This window comes from Macaca thibetana, chromosome 14 (assembly GCF_024542745.1).
Source record: "Macaca thibetana thibetana isolate TM-01 chromosome 14, ASM2454274v1, whole genome shotgun sequence".
Taxonomy (NCBI): Eukaryota; Metazoa; Chordata; class Mammalia; order Primates; family Cercopithecidae; genus Macaca; species Macaca thibetana.
In genome coordinates, this window is record NC_065591.1 from 120,845,725 (window position 1) to 120,873,426 (window position 27,702).

General features: G+C 44.6%; 2 protein-coding genes and 1 long non-coding RNA gene across 3 annotated transcripts in view; 2 read left to right on the plus strand and 1 right to left on the minus strand.

Annotated features, from left to right (window-relative positions):
* Positions 1-14,308, plus strand: part of BARX2 (BARX homeobox 2) — a 74,888-nt gene extending 60,580 nt beyond the window's left edge. Inside the window, exons 3-4 of the mRNA XM_050756003.1 lie at positions 4,905-4,989; positions 13,165-14,308. Coding sequence (XP_050611960.1) covers positions 4,905-4,989; positions 13,165-13,431 — 352 coding nt within the window. The 3' untranslated portion in view covers positions 13,432-14,308. The remainder of the gene's footprint in view (positions 1-4,904; positions 4,990-13,164) is intronic.
* Positions 1-27,702, plus strand: part of APLP2 (amyloid beta precursor like protein 2) — a 726,249-nt gene that overhangs the window by 83,212 nt on the left and 615,335 nt on the right. The gene's annotated exons all lie outside the window — the stretch shown is intronic.
* On the minus strand, positions 5,670-13,236 carry LOC126934996 (uncharacterized). Its single transcript, XR_007719180.1, has 4 exons — positions 13,161-13,236; positions 12,063-12,126; positions 8,662-8,989; positions 5,670-7,076 (listed from the first exon to the last, which is right to left on the minus strand). It is a non-coding gene; the product is annotated as an uncharacterized LOC126934996 (long non-coding RNA).

A 27,702-nucleotide genomic window follows, 5' to 3' on the forward strand; every position in this document is an offset into this window, starting at 1 on the left:
GGATCACTTGAACCCAGGAGTTTGAGACTGCAGTGAGATATGATTGCATCAGATTACATCACTGCACTCTAGGTGAGACCCTGTCTCCAAAAAACAGAAACAAACAAAAAAAAAAACAATAGCCAGGTGTGGTGGCTCATGCCTGTAATCCCAGCACTTTGGGAGGCTGAGGCAGGTGGATCATGAGGTCAGGAGTTCAGGACGAGCCTGGCCAAGATGGTGAAACCCCATCTCTGCTAAAAATACAAAAATTAGCCGGGCATGATGGCAGGCACCTGTAATCCCAGCTAGTTGGGAGGCTGAGACAGAGAATTGCTTGAACCAGGAGGCGGAGGTTGCAGTGAGCCAAAATCATGCCACTGCACTCCAGCCTGGGCAACAGAGCGAGACTCGGTCTCAAAAAACAAATTGTGTATCTCAGTGTCTCATCTTGTTCTTTCAAACTGACTCTGGAGATGGCCGAGCTAATAATGTGTGATCCTATTTATTGGGGAGATTTTTCAGGTCCTTTTTCCTCTTCTTTTGCCTACTGCCTTGGCCATATCAGGTTGGACACTAGTCCTATCAAAAAGTAAAGGAAGGAACCTCAAATGAATCTCTTAGGCTATGTAGTAGCTCTTTGATACAAATTTAAGTGACAGAGGAGTCTGCATATCACCGACTAAAAGGGGATTTAGCTTCTGATTCCGTTAACGAGGCACCATCAGCTGTTTGGTACGGGTCTTCTGGGTGCCACTGGGGCACTGTGGCAGGGATTATGGGTCCAGAAACAGTCGAGAGAGTCCTGTTGTGACAGAAAGGGATCATGGGGAAGGAACGACTACAGGAACAAAGACGCAGCAAGCCAGGCGCTGGTACCTGTGAGGTGCTGAGTGCAGTAGGAACACAGGGTATTGCTGAGCATGGGAGACGGGGTTAGGGAAGGCTTCTCAGAGGAGGTAACATTTAAGAAGAGCTTTGATTCCAGGCGGGACAGGGCGTCCTGCACTAAGGGGTTGGCACACACAAGGCAAAGAAGCGTGTCTCGTCGGGTATGTGGAGGAAACTGCAAGTAGCCAGGACATCTCCAGCTTAAGGTGTGAACAGGGAAATGGTAGAGGTGAATGAAGGGTGGGAAGGACCTCGTATGCCTGGCTGAAATGTGAACTTGGTTGTTTAAGCAGTTGGCACTGCCTTTATGAGCTGGAAGTGCATGACCTGACTTCTGTTTCAGAACTGTCTCTGTGGTGGCACCATAAATGATGGATGAGAGAGGCCAAAGGTGGAGCAGGGACCAGTTAGGAGAGAATCCAGTGATCATCACTGAAGACTTGAATTAAAGGGTGGCAGTGGGAATGCAGAGGCAAGAATAGAGAGGAGGACAATTTTTTACTATTATTATACTTCAAGTTCTGGGATACATGTGCAGAACGTGCAGGTTTGTTACATAGGTATACACGTGCCATGGTGGTTTGCTGCACCCATCAACCCATCACCTACAGTAGGTATTTCTCCTAATGCTATCCCTCCCCTATCCCCCCACCCCCCGACAGGCCCTGTGTGTGAGGTTCCCCTCCCTCTGTCCATGTGTGAGAGGAGGACAATTTTGAGGAGAGAATTGGCAGAATCAACATTGTGGGAAGAAGCAAGAAGGGAGTTGAGAATTCTGTGGTTTCTGGACTGGGCTAGCAGGGGGATGGGGACACCGTGACCTGAAGTTGGAAGACAGAGGACAGAGTAGACTTAGGTGGCGAAAGGTTGAGTTTGTTCTAGACCTGTGCATTTGGGGTGTCTTTGGCAGATGATGGAGACGGGTCTGTGAACCAGAGGTTAACAGATGGCATCTCCAGGTATGACATGGCTGTTTTCACTTCCCTAGCATATCCCCTGGGTGCATGAACGTGTGCACCCAGGGGAGTGGGCACCACTGTCTATGGTAGCATGGTGGCGTGTCAAATCGGCTTCAGCACGCATGGCTAACATTTTGGGCTGATTTTTCAGAAGTCAGATAATTTTTTTTTTCACAGAAATATTAGTTCTTCATAAATCTCCTGGGGCTCCCTGGTACTTGCCCATGCACCTCAGGTCACCTACACAGGCTTGATTCACTTGTCTGGGAGGACACCATCGGCTGGCATGGAAGCTGCCATCTTCACCCGCCCTCCCAGATGTTCCTCGCCTCCCTACGTGACCAGGGCCATGAGCACTCCCTCCTCCCGCAGCTCTCGCCCTCCTCCTCTGTGTTTGTTTCTCCAGTTTCCTAGGTGACCCCATTTAAGCAAATATGCAGGGAAGTGAGAATTTGTAACGGTGGCAGGTAATGAGAGAAAGCTGATGACAGTGAAGCATGTTTCTGTAGCCAGAGTGAGTCAGGGCTGCATTTTTCCCAAGTGAGCTAACACTGTTTGCTAATGCAGTGGCAGAGCTGTGAACTGAGCCTTCCATTGACTAATGCACCTGATGGCCTCAGGTGAACTGGGCTCCGGAAGGCGCCGCCAGAACCGTGGAGGACCCTTCTCCAGGGAGGCCTGGGAGACCAGAAGTCTGTGGGGTGGCCCCCTGGGTTCTTGGTTCTCAATGAGTGGCTGCTTGGGCAGCAGTGCTGCGTTTGTGGGGACAGCCAAGTGCTGTTGGCACTGGGAATTTATTGGCTTTAGCTTGTTAATCACTTTCAATAAAACTGCCAGCTTCTAGCAGTCCTTCTACAGGGATAACCAGATGGATGTGCGTGCTGATTTAAGACCAGTTCCAGGGTGCCCTGAAGGAAGACTCTGTATTATTGGGGCTTTAAATTATGCAGCCTGGTCAGAGCAGGGCGACCGGGCAGCTGCACCTGAGACTGTCAGGGCCGGTCCCTGCGGGCCTCCCTGATGGTTAGAGGGCCCCAGGTGGAGAGCTGCAGCTGAGAACCCACACCTGAGGCTCCCCATGAAGCAGGCAAATGAGACTGCCTGTGGGCCCGAGATTCGCAGACGGTAACCGCAGAAACCCAGGGCCTTTCAAAAAGGGGGGGTCGCTGCCCAAGCCCTGTCAAGGGCAGTTGTCCCAAGTTGCTGCATTCAAAGTCCACGCTGCTTTGCTGAGCAGGGCTGGCGTGGCAGTGAGGCAGCTTATGTTGGCTTAAGGAGGCGGCTGTCCAGTTGGTGCTGAGGTAGACCTGGGGTTCTTATCCTGTCAGGTCAATGGTGGTTGTCTCAAGGACTGACGTTGGAAGCCTGGCTACAGACTTCCCTTTCTCATTCCACTTGTCCCACCTGGTTGCTCGCTGCTTCTTGGGATGAAGCATCCCTGTGATTCCCTTTGACAGGCTCAACTTGTGCAGATACAGTGTGGGTGGGGGTGAGGCCCAGCGCAGGAGCTGGTGTACAGGTCAGACATCATGGGTTTGAATCCTGCCCCACTTCCTAACTCTGTGATCATCTGCCAGAGGTTGGTAAAGGTTTTCTGGGCAGAGCCAGACAGTAAATACTTTACACTTTGTGTGCCATATGGCCTATGACCACTACCCAATTCTGATATTGTAGCACAGAAGTAGTTTATTTTTTATTTATTAATTTTTTACAGAGTCTCACTCCATTGCCTAGGTTGCAGTGCAGTGGCACGCAATCTCGGCTCACTGCAACCTCCGCCTCCCAGGTTCAAGCATTTCTCCTGCCTCAGCCTCCTGAGTAGCTAGGATTACAGGTGCCTGCCACCACACCCAGCTAATTTTTGTATTTTTACTAGAGATGGGGTCTCACCATGTTGGCCAGGCTGGTCTCCAACTCCTGAACTCGGGTGATCCGCCTGCCTCGGCCTCCCAAAGTGCTGGGATTACAGGCATGAGCCACTGTGCCTGGTCTGTTACAATAAAACTTTATTTACACAACCAGGTAGCAGACAGGGTTTGGCCACAGTTGCTGAGAGAGTCTAATCTCTCCAGGCCTCAAATCTCTTATCTGTAAAATGGGAATAATTATACCTACTTCATTGTGTTGTGAATGGGATAGATAAGACAGCAAGTCAGGGGCTTAGCATGCAGCCTGGGATGCCGTGGTGCTCAGGAAATGGTGGCTGTGTTGTTAGATTTAACCCCAGAAATGGATTTGGCTTTTAGGACTTTACAGAAGACTACAGAGAAGTACACAGTCACGATTAGCAGTAGAATGGAAAGCAGGAAGGGCTGTGGACTTAATGTTTGTTTTGGAATCTTTATAATATTTATAACATTTTAATTGTTATAACAATTTAGGGCAGCTACAGCGATTGAATCAATCCATCAGGAAGTATTTTTTGAGCACCGGTTCTGGATTTAGCAGTGTGATGGGCACTTTCATGGGTAGAAAAGAAGTGGAAGACATAAGCTGCTCTGACTGCTGAGTTAGGGAGGCAGAAATAACACGGTGGGAGTGATTAGAGAACAGTGGGAAAGGTGGCACCATCTGGGTGACTGCTGGCCTGTGGGAGGGTGCAGAGGAGATGAGCTGTGGGAGCCAGGAGACTCACCTGCCGGAGCTGGGACCACAGCTGGGTCTGGAGTGATGAGTGGATTCCCATCAGCAACATCGGCTTTGCCTTTTGTTTCCAGTTTGGATGTCGGGCCAGAGGGTCAGAATAAATAATCTTGTCAAGCCAGGAAAAGGACCGTGTGATGAAGGCCCAGGCATCCTTCTCAGGTCCCTTGCAGACCATGAATGTTTCAGAATGGGGACTGGCCCAGGTATCCTCAGCCATGGTCATCTATTTCTTAGTTTCTCAGCTTCCCAGTGTCCTCTGTTGGATTCTTGGAAGGAAAGAAAAGCGCTTTGGGGAAGACCTCGTTCAATGAGGGAGGTCAGAGCCTTGATAGCCAGTGCTGGAGCCTGTCTGGAGCCTGTCAGCAGGATCCCATCTCTCCCGCTCCTCCCCAGCCTGCTCACCCTTCCTTTGTATCTTGTGCCTTCTAGGTTGGACTTGGCCCAGTCTCTGGGACTCACTCAGCTGCAGGTGAAGACCTGGTATCAGAATCGCAGGATGAAATGGAAGAAAATGGTAAGAAAGGAGTGACTAACCATGATCCCATCCTGATGGAAGAGGACTTTTCCTCCAGGGCTGTGGGGAGGGAGGCCGGACCATGTGGCAGTTTGGGCTGTGGAGATTGGAAGGCCTTCTGTGCTGCTGGCTTGTGGGGAAGCTGTTGGATCTGTAGGTCGAGCTATTCCTCTTGACCTGGATTTCCTAAACAGAGGGATATTCTTTTTCTGTTTCGTTAAAAATCAAAGGAAAAAAAGCTTACAGGCTTTTAACTTGCTAGTTTTTGTTTTTTGTTTTTTGTTTATTGTACTTTAAGTTCTAGGGTACATATGCAGAACGTGCAGTTTTGTTACATAGGTATACATATGCCATGGTGGTTTGCTGCACCCATCAACCCATCATCTATGTTAGGTATTTCTCCTAACTTGCTAGTTTTAACCCTACCTGCTAGCCTTTTCAAACAACTTCCTTCTTCCTCCCACCAAGAGCTAAAAATAGAAGTCAGTATTCTTTGTTTATATTGACGTAGAGGATGCATCTGTTCTTTTGGCTGTGCATCCTCTAACGCAGTGATCCTCAAACTTTGGTGGGCATCAGAGTCCCCTGGGTAGCAAGTTAAATGCAGAACTCTAGGCCCCCTCCCAGGATTCTGGCCCCAGAGGTCTGGGCCAGGGCTGGGAATGTGCATGTTAACAAGCCCCCTCGTTATTCTGAAGTGCCTGGTATGATGACCACAGTTTCCATCATCCTGCTCTAGTGCCTAGCTAATGAATATTTCCATCTTTGATTTTTAAGTTAGAATATATACATCCCTACATTTTCAGGAACTCAATTTCATTATCATTTATTCTTTTCATTTAAGAAAAGCACTATTAAATCAAAATTTTCCAAAGTAGTCAAGTGTTGCCTTTCTCAGCTTTGTAAACCATTGAGACAAGGTCAAAGCCCAGAGCAAAAGAAAAAGAGGAGGGGTGGCGATAAGGGAAGAAGCGCTGCTCTTCTCTGGAGCCCAGGTGCTACCATGTCACCTGCCGTGGGCTTCTTACCCCCTCACCAAATCTTAGTGGCTCTTTCTCCTCTCGTCCATTCCATGCCTTCATGATGACATTTGCTAACCCATCTGGTCACAAGCCCTACTTCTTGGTGTTTCAGGGCTGAAATATGATGTTTTCACAACAATCAAATAACTAAGGTGTTCTCCCAACCCCAGTTTTTGGGGGGGGGGGGGGAAAGGTCAGCGGACAGATGTTTTCTCTGTGCTGTGGTTTTGTCCCATATTGTTCTTTCTTAAACTTTTAGTCCTTGCTATTCCTTGCTATTTTCTGCTAACAATGAGGGGGAAAAAACCCCAAAACAAGTAAATTGCAAATGAATATCAATGGGAAAAATTAGGAAAAAAGTCAACAAGCAGCAATTATTATATTCCCAAAAAAGAATTTCCTGGGCAAATCTTGTAATTTCCTCTGGGGGACCTGACCCTGAAATGAAAGAGTTTTCCAATGGAGGCAACTTGGCTCATGAAGTGCTCACGAATTAAGGCAGAGATGCCAGTTATGTGTTCAAACACACGGATATTGCATGAGTCAGCACATGTATTTTGTGTCTCTTGTGAGCCATTCCTTGTCCTAGGCACTATAAGAAATAATAAAATAAAATATCACCCTTGCCTTCATGGAATTTATGATCCAGTCAGAGAAACAAGGCCCAGGAGGTAGCTGCTGAGCATGTTATAATTAAGTGCTGGTTGTTGCGGATTTATAAACCTGTTGGAGTTCAGAAGAGAGGTAGTGGAGAAGGTTGCCGGGAGAAGTTGAAATTGAAGGAAGCGGCCGGGCACGGTGGCTCACGCCTGTAATCCCATCACTTTGAGAGGCTGAGTTGGGTGGATCACATGAGGACAGGAGTTTGAAACCAGCCTGGCAAACATGGTGAAATCCTGCCTCTACTAAAAATACAAAATTAGCTGGGCGTGGTGGCGGGCGCCTGTAATCCCAGCTACTCGGAAGGCTGAGGCCAGAGAATCACTTGAATCCAGGAGGTAGAGGTTGCAGTGAGTCGAGATCACACCATTGCACTCCAGTCTGGGTGACCGAGCAAGACTCCATCTCAAAAATAAATAAATAAATAAATAAATAAATAAGTCATAAAAATAAAATAAAAACAAGAAATTGAAGGAAGAATGGATTTGGTTAAATAGATAGTCTTGCAAACACTCTACAGTGCTAAGTACACATGGACACCTTTTAGGGGACTGGTTTCTAAAGAACTAGACTTGGGAGTGAGAAGCACCAGGCCGTGTTCCCATGCTTGCCCTTCCCTGGTTGATTTTGGGCAAGTCCCTTCACTGCTTTCTGTGCAAGATCCACCACCCACCTTCTTCCTCGTCAATCATCAGCCTTGAAATCAATGTCTCCTGAGTAGCAGAGGCATTGTTTAAATTGGTTATCAGCAATCTTTTCATGAGTCAGATGATTAAGGAATTGACAGGCAGCCGCCTCTGCCAGCACCGCCCAGTGCCCGTGGGACAATGTGTGTGCCTTCGCCTGTGACGTCACTTGTTTTTCACCAGCAACAGTGTTGCTGGCATGATTTTAGGCCAGTTATTGATGGGTATCAATGTCATGTAAACCAAAATGGAAGTAACTTAGCAGATTTAACCTCAGAGAACATTCTGCAAGCCATTCACCTTCAGGTCCCTTTAGGAGCCAAGAGGCCCAAACTGTCAGTTCACTTTTGAGTTAATTCATTGAGCATTTAACATTTATCAGGCCCTGGAGATGCAAAGGTAAGACATGAGCCTGTCCACTAGAAAATAAAATTGTCAAAAGGTACTCAAGTCAAGTGCGGGAGACAGACCTGCAAACTGGCATTATTATTACACGGAGCAGTCAGTGCAGCGGCAGGGAGGTGTACAGGATCAGCGCAGAGAGTGGAATAGCAAGGCTGTGGTGTGATCCTGATTACTTCATCTAGTTTCCCAGTAAAACTCTTTCAAGGCTATCTCTTTAGGTACTGGGGAGGAAAAGAAAAAGATAATTGGGTAATAAAGATGTCTCAAGGCTAGTAACCTAATTGGAACTGGAAAAAGATTAGCAGTTGATTCTCAGACTTATTCACATGGCTGCCAAGGGTAACCTTGCCAGAACCAAGATAGCATCTCTGACGAGTTCTGACCAGTCAGCACTGGTAACCTATAGCGGGTTGGGTCAATTTAATCTTGCACATTAAGATGGGATGTGTACCCTCTATTCCGTGTCTGTTGGCTTTAGTTCCAGCAGGACCTACAGTGTTTTGCAATAGGCTGAAAGAGCCTCATTATTCGGTGGTCTCTTTGAGCTCTAAAATGCAATTCTGTTCCATAAGAGCATCCAAACAGATACCTCCTTTCTCTCCTAGTCACAGAATTGGGTGGGCCCCACACTATGCGTGGTCACTATCTTTCTCGTGAATAGTCCCCAGGTAGTTAACAACTCCATGAATTGTTACCAGTAGCTCTCTGTGTAATCTTGGGCAGGTTACTTAACCTCTGTGTGCCTGTTTCCTCTGCCATAAAAGGCCTAACACGTACCTCGTAGGGTTGTATTATTAATGAGCTAATCTCTGTGAAACACGTAAATAGGACCTGCCATATAGGATACAGCTAAAAGATGTTTTTGCCATTATTATTATCATTATTCGTATTTTTATTACCTCTTCACGAAATCCATGTCTTCAGAGAATCCAAATATTTGGAGGCCAGGAAACACAAGCCAAAAGTGAATTCTGTGAATCTCAGGGTCTCCACGCAGCCCTGAGTGTTTGTCCTTTCTCAGTCCCCACTTCCCAGTCATCTCCAAGTCAGCGCCTTGGCACTGGGGGCCCTGCTTGAGGTCCAGTGGAACAGCACATCTTCAGGTTGAGAAAGTTAGCTAAGGTGAGCAGCAGTGTCTGGGAGGAGATTCATGCTGGGGAATCCAAACTTGTTTCTCAGCTTCATGGAAACAGTCATCAGTTATGTGGCCCTCGCTGCCCTATGAAGCTGCAGAGACAGACAGAGAATGAGGAGGAAAGTTCGCCCCCCACTAGTAAGTCTACTGCCTGGAGTCTGCTGGGAGGTTGGGTAATTGCAAATAAATACCAGACATAGAACAGTGGCCCATTTTACATATCCCTTGCACATTATGCTGAATGCAATACTGCTAAGGCTGTTAGATTCAAATGGTCAGGAGGTTTGTGTTCAAATCCCAGCTCTGCCCTTGGCTTGCTCTTTGATACTGACAAACTCTGTCAGCTCAGTTTCCTATCTGAAAAGTAGAGGGAAGGAGAGAGTTCCTTCCTGCACTGACATTCCCTGCCCCCTACTCAGGCTGCTTGGAGGGAAGCAAAAGGCCCGGTCTTAACACCCTCAGCAACAGAACATCTGAATACCTCGTTTCAGAGTTTGGAGGGCTGTCACCAGGCACGGCTAATAAAAGTGGATGGTGTGCTAGGTGTTCTTCTGAGAGGCAGAAGGAGGCCTGCGGCCTCTTGGACAAGGAACTCTCTGGCTTCTCTGGACCAATGGGACTAAACTGGCTCTAAGAATAAATGGGGAGAGGGCTCCTGGGAGGAGGGCCACAGGGTGCATGTGAACGGGTAGCTCCTGATGGAGGGTGGTTCTGAGATAATTGCATGTCTCAGGTGCGCTGGAAGGCAAGGGGCCAGAGGTTGAGTGCAGAGAGCAGCCAAGAGGGTAGTTATCTTCTAATTATTGCTTGTGCTGGAATGTTTTATTCCATTTAGAAAATGGTCTAATTGTTTTGGGGATTTTTTTTTTCCTGCAGTAGGAAAACAGCCAGGTGGGGTCCGTCCAAACCGTGTGGGTGGTGTTCTCTAATTGCTGGGCTGGACTTTCTTTTGCCAATTAGGTGGCTTCCATAGACCTGCCCTTTTCTAGTTTGATTACTACATGGGGCAACTTACTTTTGTATAACCTCTTTCATACTGAGTGGATCTGCTTTCAACATGTAAATTCCATCTTGGCACAATTGGGTGCTTTCAAAAGCCTACACTCAGACTGAAATCAAAATCAGATAATGAACTTACGTGAAAAGAAATACAAGGAACATCTTCTCCCCAGGGGTGGTTTCCGTCAGCATCTCTACCTTGTTAAAGATCCCCTTAATATCTGTGTGTTAGCTGTTCATGTGGAAAGGACAGTGGTTGAGCAGACTTTTAGCTAAAAGGAGGTGTTTACTGAGAACTTCTTGGTTTTCTCACTTTATACACAAAAATTAACGCAAAATGAATCATCATCTAAATGGTAAGAGTGAAAACTATGAAACTTAGAATATGAGTAAGTATTCATGACCTTGGATTAGACAAAGTGTTCTTCGTTATGACAGCAAAAGCACAAGCAACAGAAGCAAACATAAACTGGGCTTCATTGAAATTTAAAAATTTTGTGCTGTGAAGGACATCATTAGAAAAATGAGAAGACAGCCCACAGAATGGGAGAAGCTTACATCTGATAAGAGACATGTATCCAGAATATTTAAAGAACTCTTACAACTCAATAATAAAAAGACAACCAAATTTAGAAATGGGCAAAATATCTGAATAGACATTTCTTCAATGAAGATATACAGCTAGCCAATAAGCACTATGAAAGATGCTAAACTTCAGTAGTCATCAGGGAAATGCAAAGCAGAACCACAGTGAGATACCACTTCCCACCCTCTGGGACGACCGTGGTCAAACAGACATCAACAAGTGTTGGTGAGGATGTGGAGGACTGGAACCCTCATATGCAGCTGGCTGGAATGTAAAATAGTGCAACTGCTTTGGAAAACAGTCCTTAAAATGTGAAGCATAGAGTTGCCGAAAGATCCCACAATTCAATTTCACTTCTTTCCCATGTTCATAGCAGCTTCATTCACAGTAGCAAGCAACCCACATGTCCATCAATTGATGAGTGAATGAACAAAATATAGTATATCCATAAAATGGAATATTATTTAGTGACAAATGCTACAACATGGATGAACATTGAGAACATTATGCTAAATGAAAGAAGCCAGTCATAAAGTGCACATATTATATGATTCTGTTTATATAAAATGTCCAAAAATAGGCACATCTGTAGAGACAGAAAGCAGACTAGCAGTTGCCTAGGGCTGTGGGCAGATCGGTTAGGGGTTGGGGGAAAATAGGGACTGACCGCTAATGCTATGGGGTTTCTTTTTGGGGTGATAGAAGTGTTTGAAAATTGCATTGTGGTGATAGTTGCACAATTCTGTGACCATCCTAAAAATCACTGAATAGTGCTCTTTAAATGGATTTGGTATGTGAATTATATCTCAAAGCTGTATAAAAAAAAGTTATGGTTTCATCCTTAAAATTCAGCACCTGGAGGTCCTCTGCTGCTCTTGAAGGAAAGAGGAGCAGTCAATAAATATTTAGGGACTGCATAGAAGTTAGCTGGAAGTTTGATTCTTGGAGTAATGGAGAGAAGCAGGGTTTGTCTTCCAGGAGCTTATATACAAATATAGAAGATAAGATTAAGCTAGGTTTATAAATAGCAAAAATATCTCCCACCCCTAATCATCTGTGCTAATCCAGGTCCTCTTGAAGCCCTTCTCACTAGCTGCCCAGAAAATCAAGGACTATGCCAAGCCAATGGAGGAAGGAGTGTCTATTACATTCCAAAGTAAAATATAAATATTTTTAAACTTATCCCTGTCTACCTCCTGGGACTCTTGTGTGGGTCACAAATTGGGGTAATAAGGGTGCCAGGCCTTTGAAGTCAGCCAAGGCCATTTAGGGTCCAGTTATTTGGCTTGCTTTATATCTTTCCTCGACTCCAGGGAAAGGTTTGTTGAGAAGGCCTAGTTAATTTGGTAACAGTTGTCAAACACCTGCTACATGCAGGGACTGAGTGAGAGGGGCAGCAGGTAAACATGCAGTGACCATAGTTTCTGAAAAGTGCTCTGGTCGGGACAGTAGAAGCTGCTCCGAGGGCACATGGCAGAGGGCCTTTAACCTAGACCTGGGGGATCAGGAAGGCTTCCAGGAGAAGTTAGCCAGGAGAAGGAGGGTGGATGGTGTATATATTCTGGACAAAGGAAACCTACCATTCAGAAGGTGCCGTTCTGGTCCTTTCATACACATTATCTGTTGGTCACTCTCACTGTCACCCTGTAATACAAGGTATTATTACTCCCATTTTACAGATTAGAAAACGGACACTTGGGGCCTTTAAAGGACTTTACAAAGACAAAGATGATAAGTGGCAGAGTTGGAATTTAACCCAGTTTTTCTACTATCAAAGCCAAAATGCTTTTTAAACTCTGCTGTACAACTTCTACAAGACTACATGCTTTATATTTTTTCTGATTACAGAAATACTTATGTTTGATCATTGTTGAAAGTTTAGAAAATATAGAAAAAACATAAAGATTAAAAACGATCCGTGATCCTGCAAACAAGGTGGTGTATAGGCTGTCTAGCCTCCAAACTGGATTATGCTAAGAATCTGCTTGTTACAAAACTATGTTAATATTTTCCATGTTATTAAACATTCTCCTATATAGTAATTGTAATGGTTGTCAAGTATTCTGTCTTTGGGATTTACTATAATTCTACCCAATTTACATGGCCAAACCTTTAGGATATCACCCCGCTCCAACTTTTGCTGTTATCACCAATATTGTGATGAGTATTTTTGCAGATCAATCTTTGTCTCAGTCTTAGATAATTTTTTAGAATTTAGCCTAAGGAATTTCTGTGTCAAAAAGCTCTGCATATTTTAAGGCTTTTGATTTGAACTCTTAGGTTGTGTTGAAAAGGTTGTAACAATCACACTTTCACATAGTGTGTTTTTTTCCTGCTTGCTACAAATATTGTTGTCTTTTTAGCTTGTCAACCTGATAGTTATTGCATTAACATTTTAATTTTCATTTCTTGCCTTATTGTTGAAGTTGAATTCTGAAGCTGCTTATGATTATTGTATTAAATGCCAAAATATATAATATTGACCAAAATGCATTGAACATTTAAAGAATGGAGGTGTCTTTGTAGACCAGAGGTGAGGGATTGAGAATATATTTTGCCAAATCCTGCAATTTTACTGCCAGAACAGATGGTTTAGATGCAATGTGAGGTTATACTGGGAGTGGAAAGGCGGAGGGGCAGGAGTTATTTCTTAGATTTAATAACAATTTTTTACTCACGTAGGTTCTTAAAGGTGGACAGGAAGCACCCACAAAACCCAAAGGTCGCCCCAAGAAGAACTCCATCCCCACATCAGAAGAGATTGAAGCGGAAGAGAAGATGAACAGCCAGGCCCAGGGTCAGGAGCGACTGGAGCCCTCCCAGGGGCAGGAGCAGCTCTGTGAAGAACAGGAACCGAAAACACATGATGTCCCCTTAGAGATGGCAGAGCCACCAGACCCGCCCCAGGAGTTGCCAATACCCTCTTTGGAACCCCCACCATTAAGCTAAAGTAAAACCCTTTTGAGAGTAGAGGGAGACTGGGGAGAAGGGAAAAGAGGGAAGGCAGGGAGGGAAGGCAGGGAGAGTAGGCAGAGAAAACTTTCCAGCAGCCCAGTAAACTGGGGGAGAAGAGATCTAGCCATCTCCCTCCCTCCCACAGTTCCCAGTGGCCTTGTCATTGCAAGCATTTGACAAAGACTTGCTTGTCTTGAGCCTTTCTCTTCCTGAAAGGCTGCTTTAGCCGTGGATGCCCTTGATTAAGGGAGAGAGCACCTAGGAGTTGCCTGCCCCAGCTGGGGTGACGGCCGTGGGGCTGGGGCTGGGTCTGTGTTGCAAGCCCTCTCCCAGCATGCAGTGGAGAGTGCTTAGCTCTCTCCCTCCCGACCTCTGGGCAGCCAGTCATCAAAGCAGAGAGACGTGGCGGCATGTGGGCAGCATGCCCAGGTTCCTTGCTGACTCAGCACTTACTTATGTAGTTTTTAAAAAGAATTTGTTTTCGGTTGTATTTTTTTGTGGGGGTGAGGGTGGGCAAAAACGTGGGAGTTCTGAGTTGTTAGAAATGTTTCTGAATCAAGTTTGTTTGAAGACACGTGTGCCTTTGTACCCATTATAAGATGGTCATGAGACCCAAGAACTGAGAAGCTTTGTTGTTGTTGTTTTTTTTGCTTTATTTACCCATTTATGCCTAGTGTTCCATTATTGGAACGCTAAGCTTGTGGGAGTTATTTCTATCCTACTGCTCAAGGTCATCGCCAAGGTCTGATTTTTCATAAAAAACATTTGTGACCTTCAGCATAAATGGGTTAAGGTGCCATCCCTGAAGCTGCAATGCAGATATGTTCAGATAACTTTTATTTTTTAATTAAAAATAAATCTTTCAAAAGGACTGAGTGTTTTGTGTCTTCTAAGGAGTGTATCTAACCCTTCCCGAATGTGTCCTATGGGAAGGGAGACCCAGAGAGTGAACCAGACTTGGGGGACCACCTTTTCCCCATCTATAAAGCAAAGGATTGGGCCAGGCCATTGGTTTCCAAGTGCTGAGAGCTGTGGGAGTGGAACAGAGCCTCCGGGATGAGGACAGGGCAGAGAACCTGGGCTGTCCCCTCCACCTCTCCCACTGCCTTCTGCCAGAGCAGCTCCCTTCTCAGCCACTTCACATTTGGGGTGTCCAATGGTCTTACTTTTTTAAAGAGGTAAGAAATGTATATGCTTCAAAAGTCAAAACCAAAAAAGAAGACTTGGGCTGGGTGCAGTGGCTTACGCCTGTAATCCCAGCACTTTGGGAGGCCCAGGCAGGCGGATCACCTGAGGTCAGCAGCTCGAGACCAGCCTGACCAACATGGAGAAACCCTGTCTCTACTAAAAATACAAAATTAGCCGGGTATGGTGGTACATGCCTGTAATCCCAGCTACTCGGGAGGCTGAGGCAGGAGAATCGCTTGAACCTGGGAGGCGGAGGTTGCAGTGAGCCAAGATCGTGCCACTGCACTCTAGCCTGGGCAACAAGAGCGGAACTCCAACTAAAAAAAAAAAAAAATCTTGTTTCCACCCTGCCCTCTTCTCCCCTGAATCCCTTGTACGTAATTATTTTTATTGGTTTCTTGTTCATCTTTCCAGGGCTTCTTGACTAAGTATTCATTTGGATGATGGGCTCTGCAACTGTTAACAAAAGAAGACCTGAGAACTACTTGACTAGATGTGCTGGGTGATTTTAAATTTAAAAATGGTGTTCCACGTTAATTTAAGATGAAAAAGAAGGAGGCTCTAGACTTCCTAGCAGGACTCTGCCTCCGTTTTTCTGATTCTCATGCATTCTGGCCCAGAGCCTGATCTCAAGAGGTCACCTTTATGATCACCGCTCCGGCATGCTCACCTGTGATGCCTTCCAGGGCCGAGTGCCCGTTTAGTGGACTCTCAGTTATTAATTACACAGTAACTCTGCCCAGTTGCAGGCTTGGAGAATACCAACTGACTTTCAACAGTGGCCTCAACAAGGAAGCCAAACCTGTTACTCGTTCTGTAAAACAATCACATAATTCATTTCAAAGTTAAACAGGAAAGATCCGCGTGTTTTCCATCACCTGGCAGGCCGCCTGCTTTTCTCCATTAACAGTCAGAAAGTGACTGCAATTTTGACTTTGCCAAAGCAGTGCCTCATCCCCTTTGTTATTGAGATCAACAGAGAAAGCAGTCTTTTTCTTAACTCTTGTGAATAGACAAAGGAGGGGAGGATTTGGCTTCTGAGAACCAGTCTGAGCAGACCACACCTAGCTGCCTGTGCGAGGTTGCTTGTACCACGCGGGCAGAACGCCGTCTCCTCCACGTCCGGCCCGCTCCACGGTACAGTTTTATGATCTGCCTACCAGGTGGTGTCACAATGAGCCAAGAATGTGCACAATGGCCAGAGTAAGCCGGTGGGTCAGTGCTAGTTCTGTCCCATTCACACTACCCCAGAGAGGCCTCCTGTCTGGATGCTAGCTTCCCAGGATGGTGTTCCATCTCTTGTCCTGGGCTCCCATGATGTCCTTTTCTTTTTTTTTAAGTTCAGGGGTACATCTGCAGGTTTGTTCCATTGGTAAGTTTGTGTCATGGGGGTTCGTTGTACAGATGATTTCATCACCCAGGTATTCCAGCCTAGTACCCATTAGTTATTTTTCCTGATCCTCTCCCTCCTCCCACCCTTCTCCCTCTGATAGTCCCCAGTGTATTTTCCCCCCTCTATGTGTCCATGTGTTTTCATGATGTCCTCTTCTGAGGTGCCTGATAGTGACTGTCACCGCACAATATATGTGTCCATACGCAGTGATATTCCTGAGCGCTGGGCTCTGGGTACTATTTCTGACCTCCGACTCTCACTCCTTGGCATGTGGCCTGTGCTTTTTGTGTCTTGCCCATACGGGTTGAATTCATTGGTGAATGTAAGACCTCTGATGATCTTTCCTTGTATTTTGGAGGATCCAAGCTCAAGCCCTTGGTTTGTCTTCCAGCCTCAGTTATGCATGGCATTGCCTGGTGACCCAAAGAGGCCAGGCCAGGCCTTTTAAAATGTTATTTTTCTTAATTGACAAATAAAAATTGTGTATATTTATGGTGTATAACATGATGTTTTGAAACATGCATGCATTGTGGAATGCCTAAATCAAGCTAATTAACATATGCATGACCTCACATATTTATCTATGGTGAGAGCACTTAAAATCTACTCTCTCAGCGATTTTCATGTATACAATACATAATTAACAATAGTCACCATATTGTACAATATGCCTCTTGAACTTATTTCTCCTAACTGAAATTTTGTAGCTTTGACCAACATCTCTCCAACCTCTCCCTACTCCCACCGCTGGCAATCACTATTTTACTCTTTGCTTCTATGAGTTCAACTTTTTTAGATTCCACATGAAAGTGACCTAAATGCCCATCAATGATAGACTGGATGAAGAAAATGTGTTACATACACACCATAGAATACTATGCAGTCATAAAAAAGAACAAGATCATGTCCTTTGCAGGGACATGGATGGAGCTGGAGGCCATTATCCTCAGCAAACTGACACAGGAACAGAAAACCAATTACCACATGTTCTCACTTACAAGTGGGAGCCGAATGATGAGAACACATGGACATATGGCGGAGAACACCACACACTGGGGCCTTTCACAGGGTGGAGGGTGGGAGGAGGGAGAAGATCAGGAAAAACAACTAATGGGCACTAGGCTTAATACCTGGGTGATGAAATCATCTGTACAACAAACCCCCATGACGCAGTTTTACCTATGTAACAAACCCACGCTTATACCCGGAACTTAAAAAAAGAAAGTGACAATATGTGATCTTTGTCTTCCTGTATCTGGCTTATTTTCCTTAACATAATGTCCTCCAGGTCATCATGTCGCCACAAATGACAGGATTCCCTTCTCTTTAAAGGCTGAGTAGTATTCCATTGCGTATATAGACCACATTTTTTCTCTCCATTCATCTTGTGATGGACACTTAGGCTGTTTCCATAGCTTGGCTATTGTGAATGTGGCTGCAGCAAACATGGGGTGCAAGTATCTCTAACACGTTGATTTAATTTCCCTTGGTGGACACCCAGGAGTGGGATTGCTGGGTCATGTGGTAGTTCCACTTTTAATTTTTTGAGGAAAGGGCTGGCCTTTGAATGTGAATAGGGACCCTGCTGTCTGTGCCCTGCTTAAGAGCCAAGCCCCGCTTCTCCAGCTTCATCCTTCCCCTTTTTTCCCCAGTTCCCAAGGCTTGTGACTGGCATCCAGAAACCAGCTTCACAGGTTTGCTCTGAAGTGTAGAGTCGGAGGCAGTCCTGTGTGGGTCTGGAGCAGGGCTACGCAGTGATCTCCAGCATGGAGCATACTTTCCTCTCTCAGCTTCTTTCTCTGGGTGTCTCAATTTTTGCTTTCCCACGGCCATTTACCTTTCCAGGCCTTGCCAAACAAAAGCATCCTCTCCCTTCTCTGGCATCCAGGATGGTGGCCTCCGCAAGTTCAGGGTGTTACGCAAGGGTCCGATAATCTGTTGCTGTTTTGAAGTTTTCTGGAAAAAGGAGAGAGCCATGACAAGTCCTCAGGAATCTGACTTGGAGAAGCTGACCTCTGAGGGACTTTAGCTCTCTCCTCGAGAAGTGCCTTTCCTCTAGGAGGCTTGGAGTGTACTTTCGCAGGCACACTGCCCTTCTGCTGCCCCCCTGGGCTTTGAAATGGGCTGTTTCCTCCAGTTTTGTACAAACCCATTAATCACAGAGAACTGAATGTCTTTCCTGGGGTCTTATGGTTACTCAGGAACCTTATGGTTCCCTTGCTGGGAACCAAGGTCCCAGGCCAGACTCCCTGCAGTGGGTTTTTGCCATTAGCATGCCTTCCCTCCTCCTGGAAACGCTGCAGCGGAAAAGCTCCTTGCACTCAGATTTCTTCCCAGTGCAGGGATTTGGAGGTGGGGGTCTCCTGCCTCTGCCTCCGCGGTGTGCGTCTTCTGCCTCTGCCTCCGCGGTGTGCGTCTTAACTGCTAAAGAGCGAAGCATTTCTGGAGCAGGTCCCAGACTCCAGGTCTGCGCGTGTGAGTTCCTGTTCTGGATCACTGTGCCCTCAGTTTGCTTACACAGGGTCGGCAAAGGTTTGCTAAGACACAACAGCGGCCCTATTTTTTTTTTTTTTTTTTTTTTTGAGACAGTCTCACTGTTGCCCAGGCTAGAATGCAGTGGCATGATCTTGGCTCGCTGCAACCTCTGCCTCCTGGGTTCAAGTGATCCTCCTGCCTCTGCCTCCTGAGTAGCTGGACTTCACAGGTGCGCGCCACCACACTCGGCTCATTTTTGTATTTTTAGTAGAGATGGGGTTTCACCATGTTGGCCAGGCTGGTCTTTAACTCATGACCTCAAGTGATCTGCCCGCCTCAGCCTCCCAAAGTGCTGAGATTACAGGCGTGAGCCACTGCGCCCAACCCCAGCAGCCCTACCTTGACAGCCAGTAACCACATGGGTTTCATGCTATGAGCCATGAGCCCTCAAACTCGTCTGAACAGATCTATCCGAAACCAGCCTTACTGAGGCTGGTTTAAGGTTTCTCTGAGTCTGGCCCGTTCTAGAACTGTCTTGAAGTGGGGGTATGAGGGCACTGTGAACCTCTTCTCCCATCCACAGAGTGCTTAGAGTTCAGCTGCCCTTCTCACGACCCTTGAACTTTATTCCACCTCAGCCTTGCCCCATGCCCCTGGGCTGGGTCTGGCTTAGAACTGGACTGGAGGCTATGAAGCTCTGTCCTCCTCAGAAATACTGTTTTGTTAGCCTGTTCTAGTGTCGTCTGCTCAGCAGAAAGTGAGCAGGGACTTAGCAGTCACCTGACTGATAGTCTGCATTAAAGACCGTCCCAAGGGCTTCCCCCCCATTCTCTCTCCCACCTGGATCAACACTAGCTGGTAGTTGGATCCTCGGGCAGTTTTCCTAGGTGCTACCTAAATCTTCCCCCACATTATATTTCAAAGGAACCTTTGAGGGGCAGGTAGTGTTGGGGTTAAAGAGCTAAAATGCGCTTTGCACAAAATCTTGTTTCTCAGGATTTTTACTCACTTAATTGCCTGTGTTTGCCTAAAGCCCTGAGTGGCTACTGCTGCTCTTCGTGTAAATGTCTCCTCTTCCAGCCCCTACCGCTCTCCACGTGGTAGACCTCGTTAGTGCTGCGTCCCTTCCAGGCACAGCAGTATCTATCCTCCTCTTTTGACTCTTCCAGTGCGGCTGAGAGAGGTTCTGCCCTAGTGTGCCTTGTGGCCAAGGGTCCTTTCTTCTGGCCACCTGGCTTTCCTCTTTCTTAGGCTTCTCAGCATAGTGGTTTGAAATCACCTTTTCCTGCAAGTGTTCTTAATTGACCTGACCTTTTCTCCAGTCTATTCTGTTAACTCCTGCCTCATCTCTTCCTCTTAATGCACGCTTTGTAGTTATCACTGTGGTCCTGACATATTTCCAGGGGACATGGACTAGTTTTGTTTCCCTACTAGAGTATAAATTCCTCGAGGCATTTTTTTCAGTTTGTTTGTTCTGAGTTCCTTTTGCTGTGCTGAAGTCTCCAAAGCCCAAAGACAGGACTTAAAGGATCTGGATTCTCATGGTCTCCAGCTGACTTGTCTTGGAGGCTTCTCCAGGGACTCAGCTTTCAGGATTGGAGCCAAAATCTCAGAATGAGCAGCAGCCAGAGACGTCCTTTCCATTTTGCAGAGGGGTAAACCGGAAGAGATGGCAATGACTTGAGAGACGGCCTCAAGGCCAACCAGGGCTGGAGCCAGTGCAGCCCTGCCCTTAGAAAGCAGTGCCTGGGACTTCCTACTACCAGAAGCACATTAGCCACCATCCATGCCAGCAAGTATTTCTTCAACATTTATTTTGTGCCTAGCCCTGTGCTAATACTATGGGAGGAAGGTGGGTGGGAGGGGGAGAAGGGGGCAAAGTAACCTGTCCCTGCCCTCAAATACGCTAAAATCTTGTTGGAGAAACTTATAATCTAGTGAGTTTGGGGGTGGGGCCAGGGATTCCAGCCAAGGTTTTGTAATATCTACGCCTCCCCTTATGCTGCACGATGGCGTTCTTTCTGGGCAAGAAAGGTGATACATGGAAGATGCATTCCTAAGCACGTCCTCACCAGGCTAAGACACTGAGAGAGGGTTCATGCCTTAGGTAGGCCTCTGGTGCCCCTGGAAGGGTGATTAACACTGGAATAACAGGTGTTTGCTAAATTCACCTGAATATGCCTCTAATCCCAGATTGTCAACCAAATCCTGGGTGGAGAATGGTTTGGGACAAGCAGACAGATCCAGATAATACTGTCTGTAATCTGGGCACGGATCCTGAGGAAAGTGGCTGCCACCAGCCTGGTTTCCCTGCCTTGTACTTTGCCTTTGCCTTACCAATGGGCAGTGGATGGGACACCCTTCCTGCTTCCTTTCCCACTCACTGCTTGCACTCCACCCAGGTGTGCTCTGGCGCTGGCCTCCACCTGCTGCTCTGTGCTGTCAGCCTCTGGCATCTGCAGGTCAGCCATGGCCAGGAGGGGCCGGGGTGGAAACCGCCTGCTGAGGGGGGCTGTGTAAATCACCGTGACAGGCTCCTTTCATGCCTGCCGGCCTGGCCTCCTTTCTTTCCTAACCCCTCTTCCTTTCTGTTTATTTTTGTTGCGGATTTATTAGACACACAGTTAAGTGCCCATTTAGCTCTGCAAACTGTCATCATGCCTGCTTCATGAATAAGATCATTCACTGACAAAAGCCTTTAAACATGTTTTTAAAGAGGGTTGGGGAGGCACGGGGGACAGGAGAGGAGGAGGAAATCGTGCCCCAGGTTAGTGAGGAGGCCAAGAACAACCGAAACCCAAGCAGCGGCCTCTCCTGTAGCTCAAGAATGTAACAAGGGCTCTCACAGTTGCCCTGAATTTACCCTGTTTGTCAAGACGTGTGTCATCTCTCCTGTAGGATTCTGAGGTCTAGAGTTCTTCTTTGGGCTGCCAGAGAGCAGACGGTGTGGGGTGGGCTCAGTCGCTGCTGTGCACCTGCTCAAAATGGTTCCCAAGAACCTCGGGGCATGTCAGGCCGAATCTGTGCCCCTTTGGGATCCTCAGTCAATTTCCTCAATCCGAACTCTCTTGGTTTCCCCAGGGCTTCCCTCCTTCTGGCGGTATCTCTTCCCAAGCACCTGGCTCCTTAAACACACCGATTGCTCGGCTGAAGGTAGCAAGAGTCCTAAGTGTGGTGGCTCACTCCTGTAATGCCAACACTTTAGGAGGCTGAGGCGGGAGGATTGCTTGAGCCCAGGAGGTTGAGACTGCAGTGAGCTGTGATCATGTCACTGCCCTCCAACCTGGGCAACAGTGCAGCCTTGCCACACACACACACAAAAGGTAGCAAGAGCCTGGTCCAGTGTCTTTTTAATGCATGCAGCCTATACATCAGGCACCAGAACAAGGATGTTCTTTACATCATCACATTTCATCACCTCAGCAGCCCTATGCAGTAGGTCCTATTACTGTCTCCATTTCAGAGGTGGGGAGACTGAGGCTTAATGTGGCTAGGTAACTTGCAGAGCTATCAACATTGCTGGGAGGTCTCTTATCCCCAAATTGGGCCTGTGCTTACTTCTAAGGAGTCTGAGTTGGCCAAGCCTGATCTCAGAGCAGAGGATCGAGGCAGGCTGACCCTGTACCCCCCAGCATGGGTGGGCGCCCCTGCCCCTACACAGCTATAATGGGGTCATCTCTCACAGCCTACTCTCACGGGGTAGGGTGCAGTCCTCCCCTCGAGTGTGAATGATCAAGCCCTCCACCCACTCACCTGTACTAGCAATAAGTCCGGGTCCCCCGCCACCTCTTTGGTTGTGTATCAGGGGCTCAGGAACGTTTGAGGGCATTGAAGTGTGTTGGCATGTGCACTGACCTTGGGAGGGGTGCTAGCCTCTGGAGGAACTTGGAGGGCGAGCTCCTATTTGAAGCACAGTAACAGGACAGCGTCCTCACTGGAGCAGTAAGCCTCGTTAGGGGACATGGCCTCCCACATCAGAGCAGGAGGGGCACAAGTGGAAGTGTGAACCTCGGTTGATGCTCCTGGAATGCTGAGTCCTCTCTCCAAGCTGCAGATGCAGATGCTGCCCCTTCTCAGCCATTCTCGCAGTGACTTCTGAGGTCTCAGCAGCCTTGGGGCCCTGGCTCTGGCCCCAGGATCACTTGGCTTCTGCTCCTTAAAGGCCCGGAGCTACTCTTCCTTTTGCTGCTCCCCCATCTCCTTTTCTTCTCTGGTTTCTCTTTTGGCATTTCTTTTTATTTGCAGTGTGTTTTCAATGCAAATAAAGTCCATAATATGAAAAAGTTACTATGAACAGAATATAATTACACACACACAATGAACAATCAAAACAGATGTTCCACATGCAAATATGAAGCAAGAAGGGGTGTTCATTCACCCATACAAAAGCTTGGGATGTGTTGGAGCTGGTTGTTTTGTACTGCTTTCTAAGGATGGCAAATATTTGCTTTTGTTATCAAAGTTACTATGCTTGCTGGGCCCTGGAATACCAGTGTGTGGTCATGGGAATCAGAGATTTCAATGGGTGCATATTTCTAAAGGCTTCTGCCCTCGGAAGCAGCTGTAAAAAACTTTCCAGAATTGAGCCAATTCTAGACTTAGTGGCAGGATCTGACTATTTAAAGCACCAGCTGATACGGAGTGCTCCAAAGACAGCTAACTTTATCCATAAAGGTGAAAAAAAGTATTTATAGACGTAGCATACCAGAATTTTTGTGAGGTGAGTTTCCAATGTTCAATTTACTTTATTTTTGACTTTTTGAAAATTAAATTAATCTGCCACAATTTTACATATATTTTACATATGTTGAAATAAAAAGCACTAATTTAAAGTTATTTGGGGTCATATCCCTGTAGTTAAAAGAATCCAGCTCTCTTTTGGTGAATGGGGATGTGTGAAAGGAAATATCTAACTTTTGACCTTTTTAACATATAAGCAAGATTTAATAACTAGCCTTAGACTTTGAGTAGCTTCCAATCCATCATTGCCCTGGCACATGTCAATTACTTATAGCAAATTAAATGCAAAACACTAGAAAAGACAATTTAGTTCCCAAGAGAACAGTAAAGGCTTAGCAATGGAAAACTTTAGAGTACATAAGTACTAAATTAGCGTCGCTGAAACAATATGAAACATGGAAACTTTTCATATTATCTAAGACTTTTATAAAGCCTTATAAATTTCATAAGCCAAAGTGAAAACTGAATCTCCATTCTACATCCTATTCTTTTACTCTAGATCAAAGCAAGACTTCTTATTTTTATTCCCAAGGCAGAGCATTTAGATGTCCCAATTTCCTGAGCCATATTTAATACATTTACATCTCCTTTCAGTCTTGTGTGAAAAATTCCATTTTCCTGATTTATCGTTGGCATCCACCATCCAATTAAATTCCTTTGATATTCTTCAAACCAATCACATTTGGGATTCTCAATATTTTCTTAATCATATTTATGTCAATAAAATTAAAAAGTGTGACACCTCCATCTTTGTTCTTTTTGCTCAGGATTCCTTTGGCTACTCAGACTCTTTTTCAGTAGCAAACAACTATTAGGATTATTTTTTCCATTTCTGTGAAAAACTTCATCAGTATTTTGAGGGAGAATCTATATATTGCTTTGGGTACTGTGGTCATTTTAACGACATTAATTCTTCTCATCCATGAGCATGGGATGTCTTTCCATTTGTTTGTGTCCTCTTCACTTTCTTTCATCAATGTCTTGTAGTTTTCCTTATAGAGGTTTTTGTTTTTTTTTTTTTTTTTTTGCCTCCTTAGTTAAATTTATTCCAAGATATTTTATTTTTTGAAAGCTATTATAACTATTGTAAGTGGGATTGCCTTCCTGATTTCTTTTTCAGCTAGCTCACTATCAGTGTATAGAAATACTACAGACTTTTATAAGTGAATTTTATATCCTGCAACTTTACTGAATCTGTTTATCAGTTATAAGAGGTTTTTGCTGAAGTCTTTAGGTTTTTCTAAATGTAAGATCATGTCATCTGCAAAGACGGACAGTTGCCTTTTATTTCTTTCATTTGATTGCTCTGGCTAAGATTTCAAGTACTCTGTTAAATAGTAGTGGTGAAAGTAGGCATCCCTGTCTTGTACCAGTTCTGAGAGGAAAGGCTTTCAGCTTTTCCCATTCAGTATGTTGTTTGCTATGGGTTTGTCATATATGGCCTTTATTATGTTAAGGTATATTCCTTCTATGCTTAGTTCATTGAGTTTTTCTCATAAAGGGATGTTTAATTTTATCCAGTGTTTTTCTGCATATATTGAGGTGATCACAGAGTTTTTGCCCTTCATTCTATTGGTGTGATGTATAACATTTATTGATTTATATATGTTGAACCATCCAAGCATACCTGGTATAAATCACACTTCATCATGGTGTATTATCTTTGGATGTGCTGTTGGATTTGGTTTGCTAGTACTTTGTTGAGAATTTTTGTATCTGTTTTCAACAGGGATACTGACCCGTAGTTTTTCTTTTGTTTTGTTTTGTTTTGTTTTTTTCTTGTGTCTCATCTGGTTTTGGTATCAGGGTAACACTGGCCTTGTAGGATGAATTGGGGAGAATTTCCTGCTCTTTACTTTTTGGAATAGTTTGAAGAGAACTGGTGTTCTTTATATGTTTGGTAATTTGGCATTAAATTCTTCTGGTCCTGGGCTTTTCTTTAGAGGGAGACTTTTTTATTATTGATTCAATCATTACTCATTTGTTTAGGTTTTCTATTTCTTTCTGATTCAATCTTGGTAGGTTGTATATGTCCAGGAATTTATTCATTTCTTCTAGGTTTTCCAGTTTGTTAGTGTGTAGTTGTTCATAATAGTCTCTGATGATCTTTTGTATTTCTGTAGTATCAGTTGTAATGTCTCCTTTTTCATTTCTAATTTTGTTTATTTGAGTCTTCTCTCTTGATTAACCTACCTAGTGGTTTGTTGATTTTGTTTATCTTTTCAAAAAGCAATCCTAAGCAAAAAGAATACAGCTGAACACATCACACTACCTAACTTCAAAATATGTTACCAGACTATAGTAACTACATAGCATGGTATTAGTATAATAACAGACACATAAACCAATGGAACAGAATACAGAACTCATAAATAAATCCACACATTTACCGCCAACTGATTTTTTATAAGGGCACCAAGAACATGCACTGGGGAAAGGACATCCTCTTCAATAAATAAATGGCGCTGGGAAAACTAGATATCCATTCACAGAAGAATGAAACTAGACCCCTATCTCTCATAATATACAAAAAGCAATTCAAAATGGATTAAAGACTTAAATTTAAGATCCGAAACTATAACACTACTAGAAGAAAGCACAGGAGAAACATTGGTCTAGGCAAAGATTTTATGACTAAGATCTAAAAGCATAGGCAACAAAAATAAAAATAGACAAATTCGACTATATTAAACTAAAATCTTCTACACGGCAAAGGAAACAATCAATAGATTGAAGAGGCAACCTATTGAATAGGGAAAAAATGTTTGCAAACTATTCATCCAACAAGGGACTAATATCCAGAATATACAAGGAACTCAAGAAACTCAAGAGCCAAAACCAAATAATCCCATTTAAAAGTGGGCAGAGTAGCTAAATAGATATTTCTCAAAAGAAACAAATGGCTAATAGTACATGAAAAAAATGCTCAACATCACTAATCATTAGGGAAATGCAAATCAGAACCACAATAAGATATCATTTTAAGCCAGTTAGAATAATTATTATCAAAAAGACAAAAACGAACAGATGTTGACAAAGATGCAAGAAAAGGGAACTCTTTTACACTATTGGTGGGAATGAACATGAGTATAGCTCTTACAGAAAATAGTACAGAGATTTCTCAAAAAACAAAAAAGTAGAACTACCATATGATCCAGCAATTCCACTACCAGGTATCTATCAAAAAGAAAAGAAATCAGTATTTCAAAGTGAAGCCAGCACTCCCATGTTTATTGCAGCAGTATACACAATAGCAAAGATGTGGAATCAACCTAAGTGCCCATGGATGGATGAATAGATAAAGAAAATGTGGTACATATATGCAATGGAATACTATTTGGCTATAAAAAGGAATAAAATCCTGTCAATTGCAGCAACATGGATGGAACTGGAGGTCCTTATGTTAAGTGAAATAAACCAGGAACAAAAGGACAAACATTGCATGTTCTCACTCATTTGTGGGAACTAAAAGAACTGATCTCATAAACATAGAAAGTAGAATGATTGTTACCAGAGGTGGGGATAGGTGTGTGTGGGCAGGATGGATGAGAGAGGTTGGGTAATCAGGACTAGCATATACTTAGAAGGAATACTTTCTAATGCCCTGTAGCAACGTAGGATGACTATAGTTAACAAGAATGTATTTTATATTTCAAAATAGCTAGAAGAGAGGACTTAAAGTGTTCTCAACACATAGAAATGATAAATACACAAGGTGATAGGTATACTAAATACCCTGACTTGATCATTACATATCATGTACTCCAGAAATATATACAAATACTATGTAATAATTTTTTAAAAATTGTAAAAAGGTAAAATTTTTTAAAATTAAGGACTAAAAGTTAATAGATCTGGTAAGAACATTTTGAGTCTTGATTTCTTTTATTGCCATTCTGGACTTCGAGAAGTAACCTTCCCAATTTTAGAAGATGGGTTAGTGAAGCATGATAGCGTTTGGCCGGGGCCAAGGACTTAAGAGCTGCTATTTCCCTTAAGTCTCTTTTTATCCACAGGTTTCTCTTCCATCTCTTTCCCCCACCTTGAACTTTTTTGGGAAATTGAATACATCGTTCCCATGAAATTTAAAGTCATTGATATCAGAATGAACTCATGATGTATTTTATATTTTTAAAAAGTGTTTTCTAGCATGGTTCACTCAGTGGCAAGGAAAACTCCTAGCACCTAGATGATAGTCTCTAAATTCTACTTCCCACTAAAAAGAACCAAGACTTCTTACAGGAATGGATCATCCAGATCTGGGGCAGGCCTTGCGTAAGTTTCACTTGGAATATCTTATCACGCCAGAAAGCAGTGAAGCTATCAAACGCTACACTAGGTCATGTCAAAAGGATGTAGGGGACAGAGGAACTAACTTGAGGAGGCTTCCATCAACTTAAAGTGGAACAATGCAAGTATCAGTAAGAATAATAATTGTAATGGGTTGTAGCACATCAAATATGTAAAAA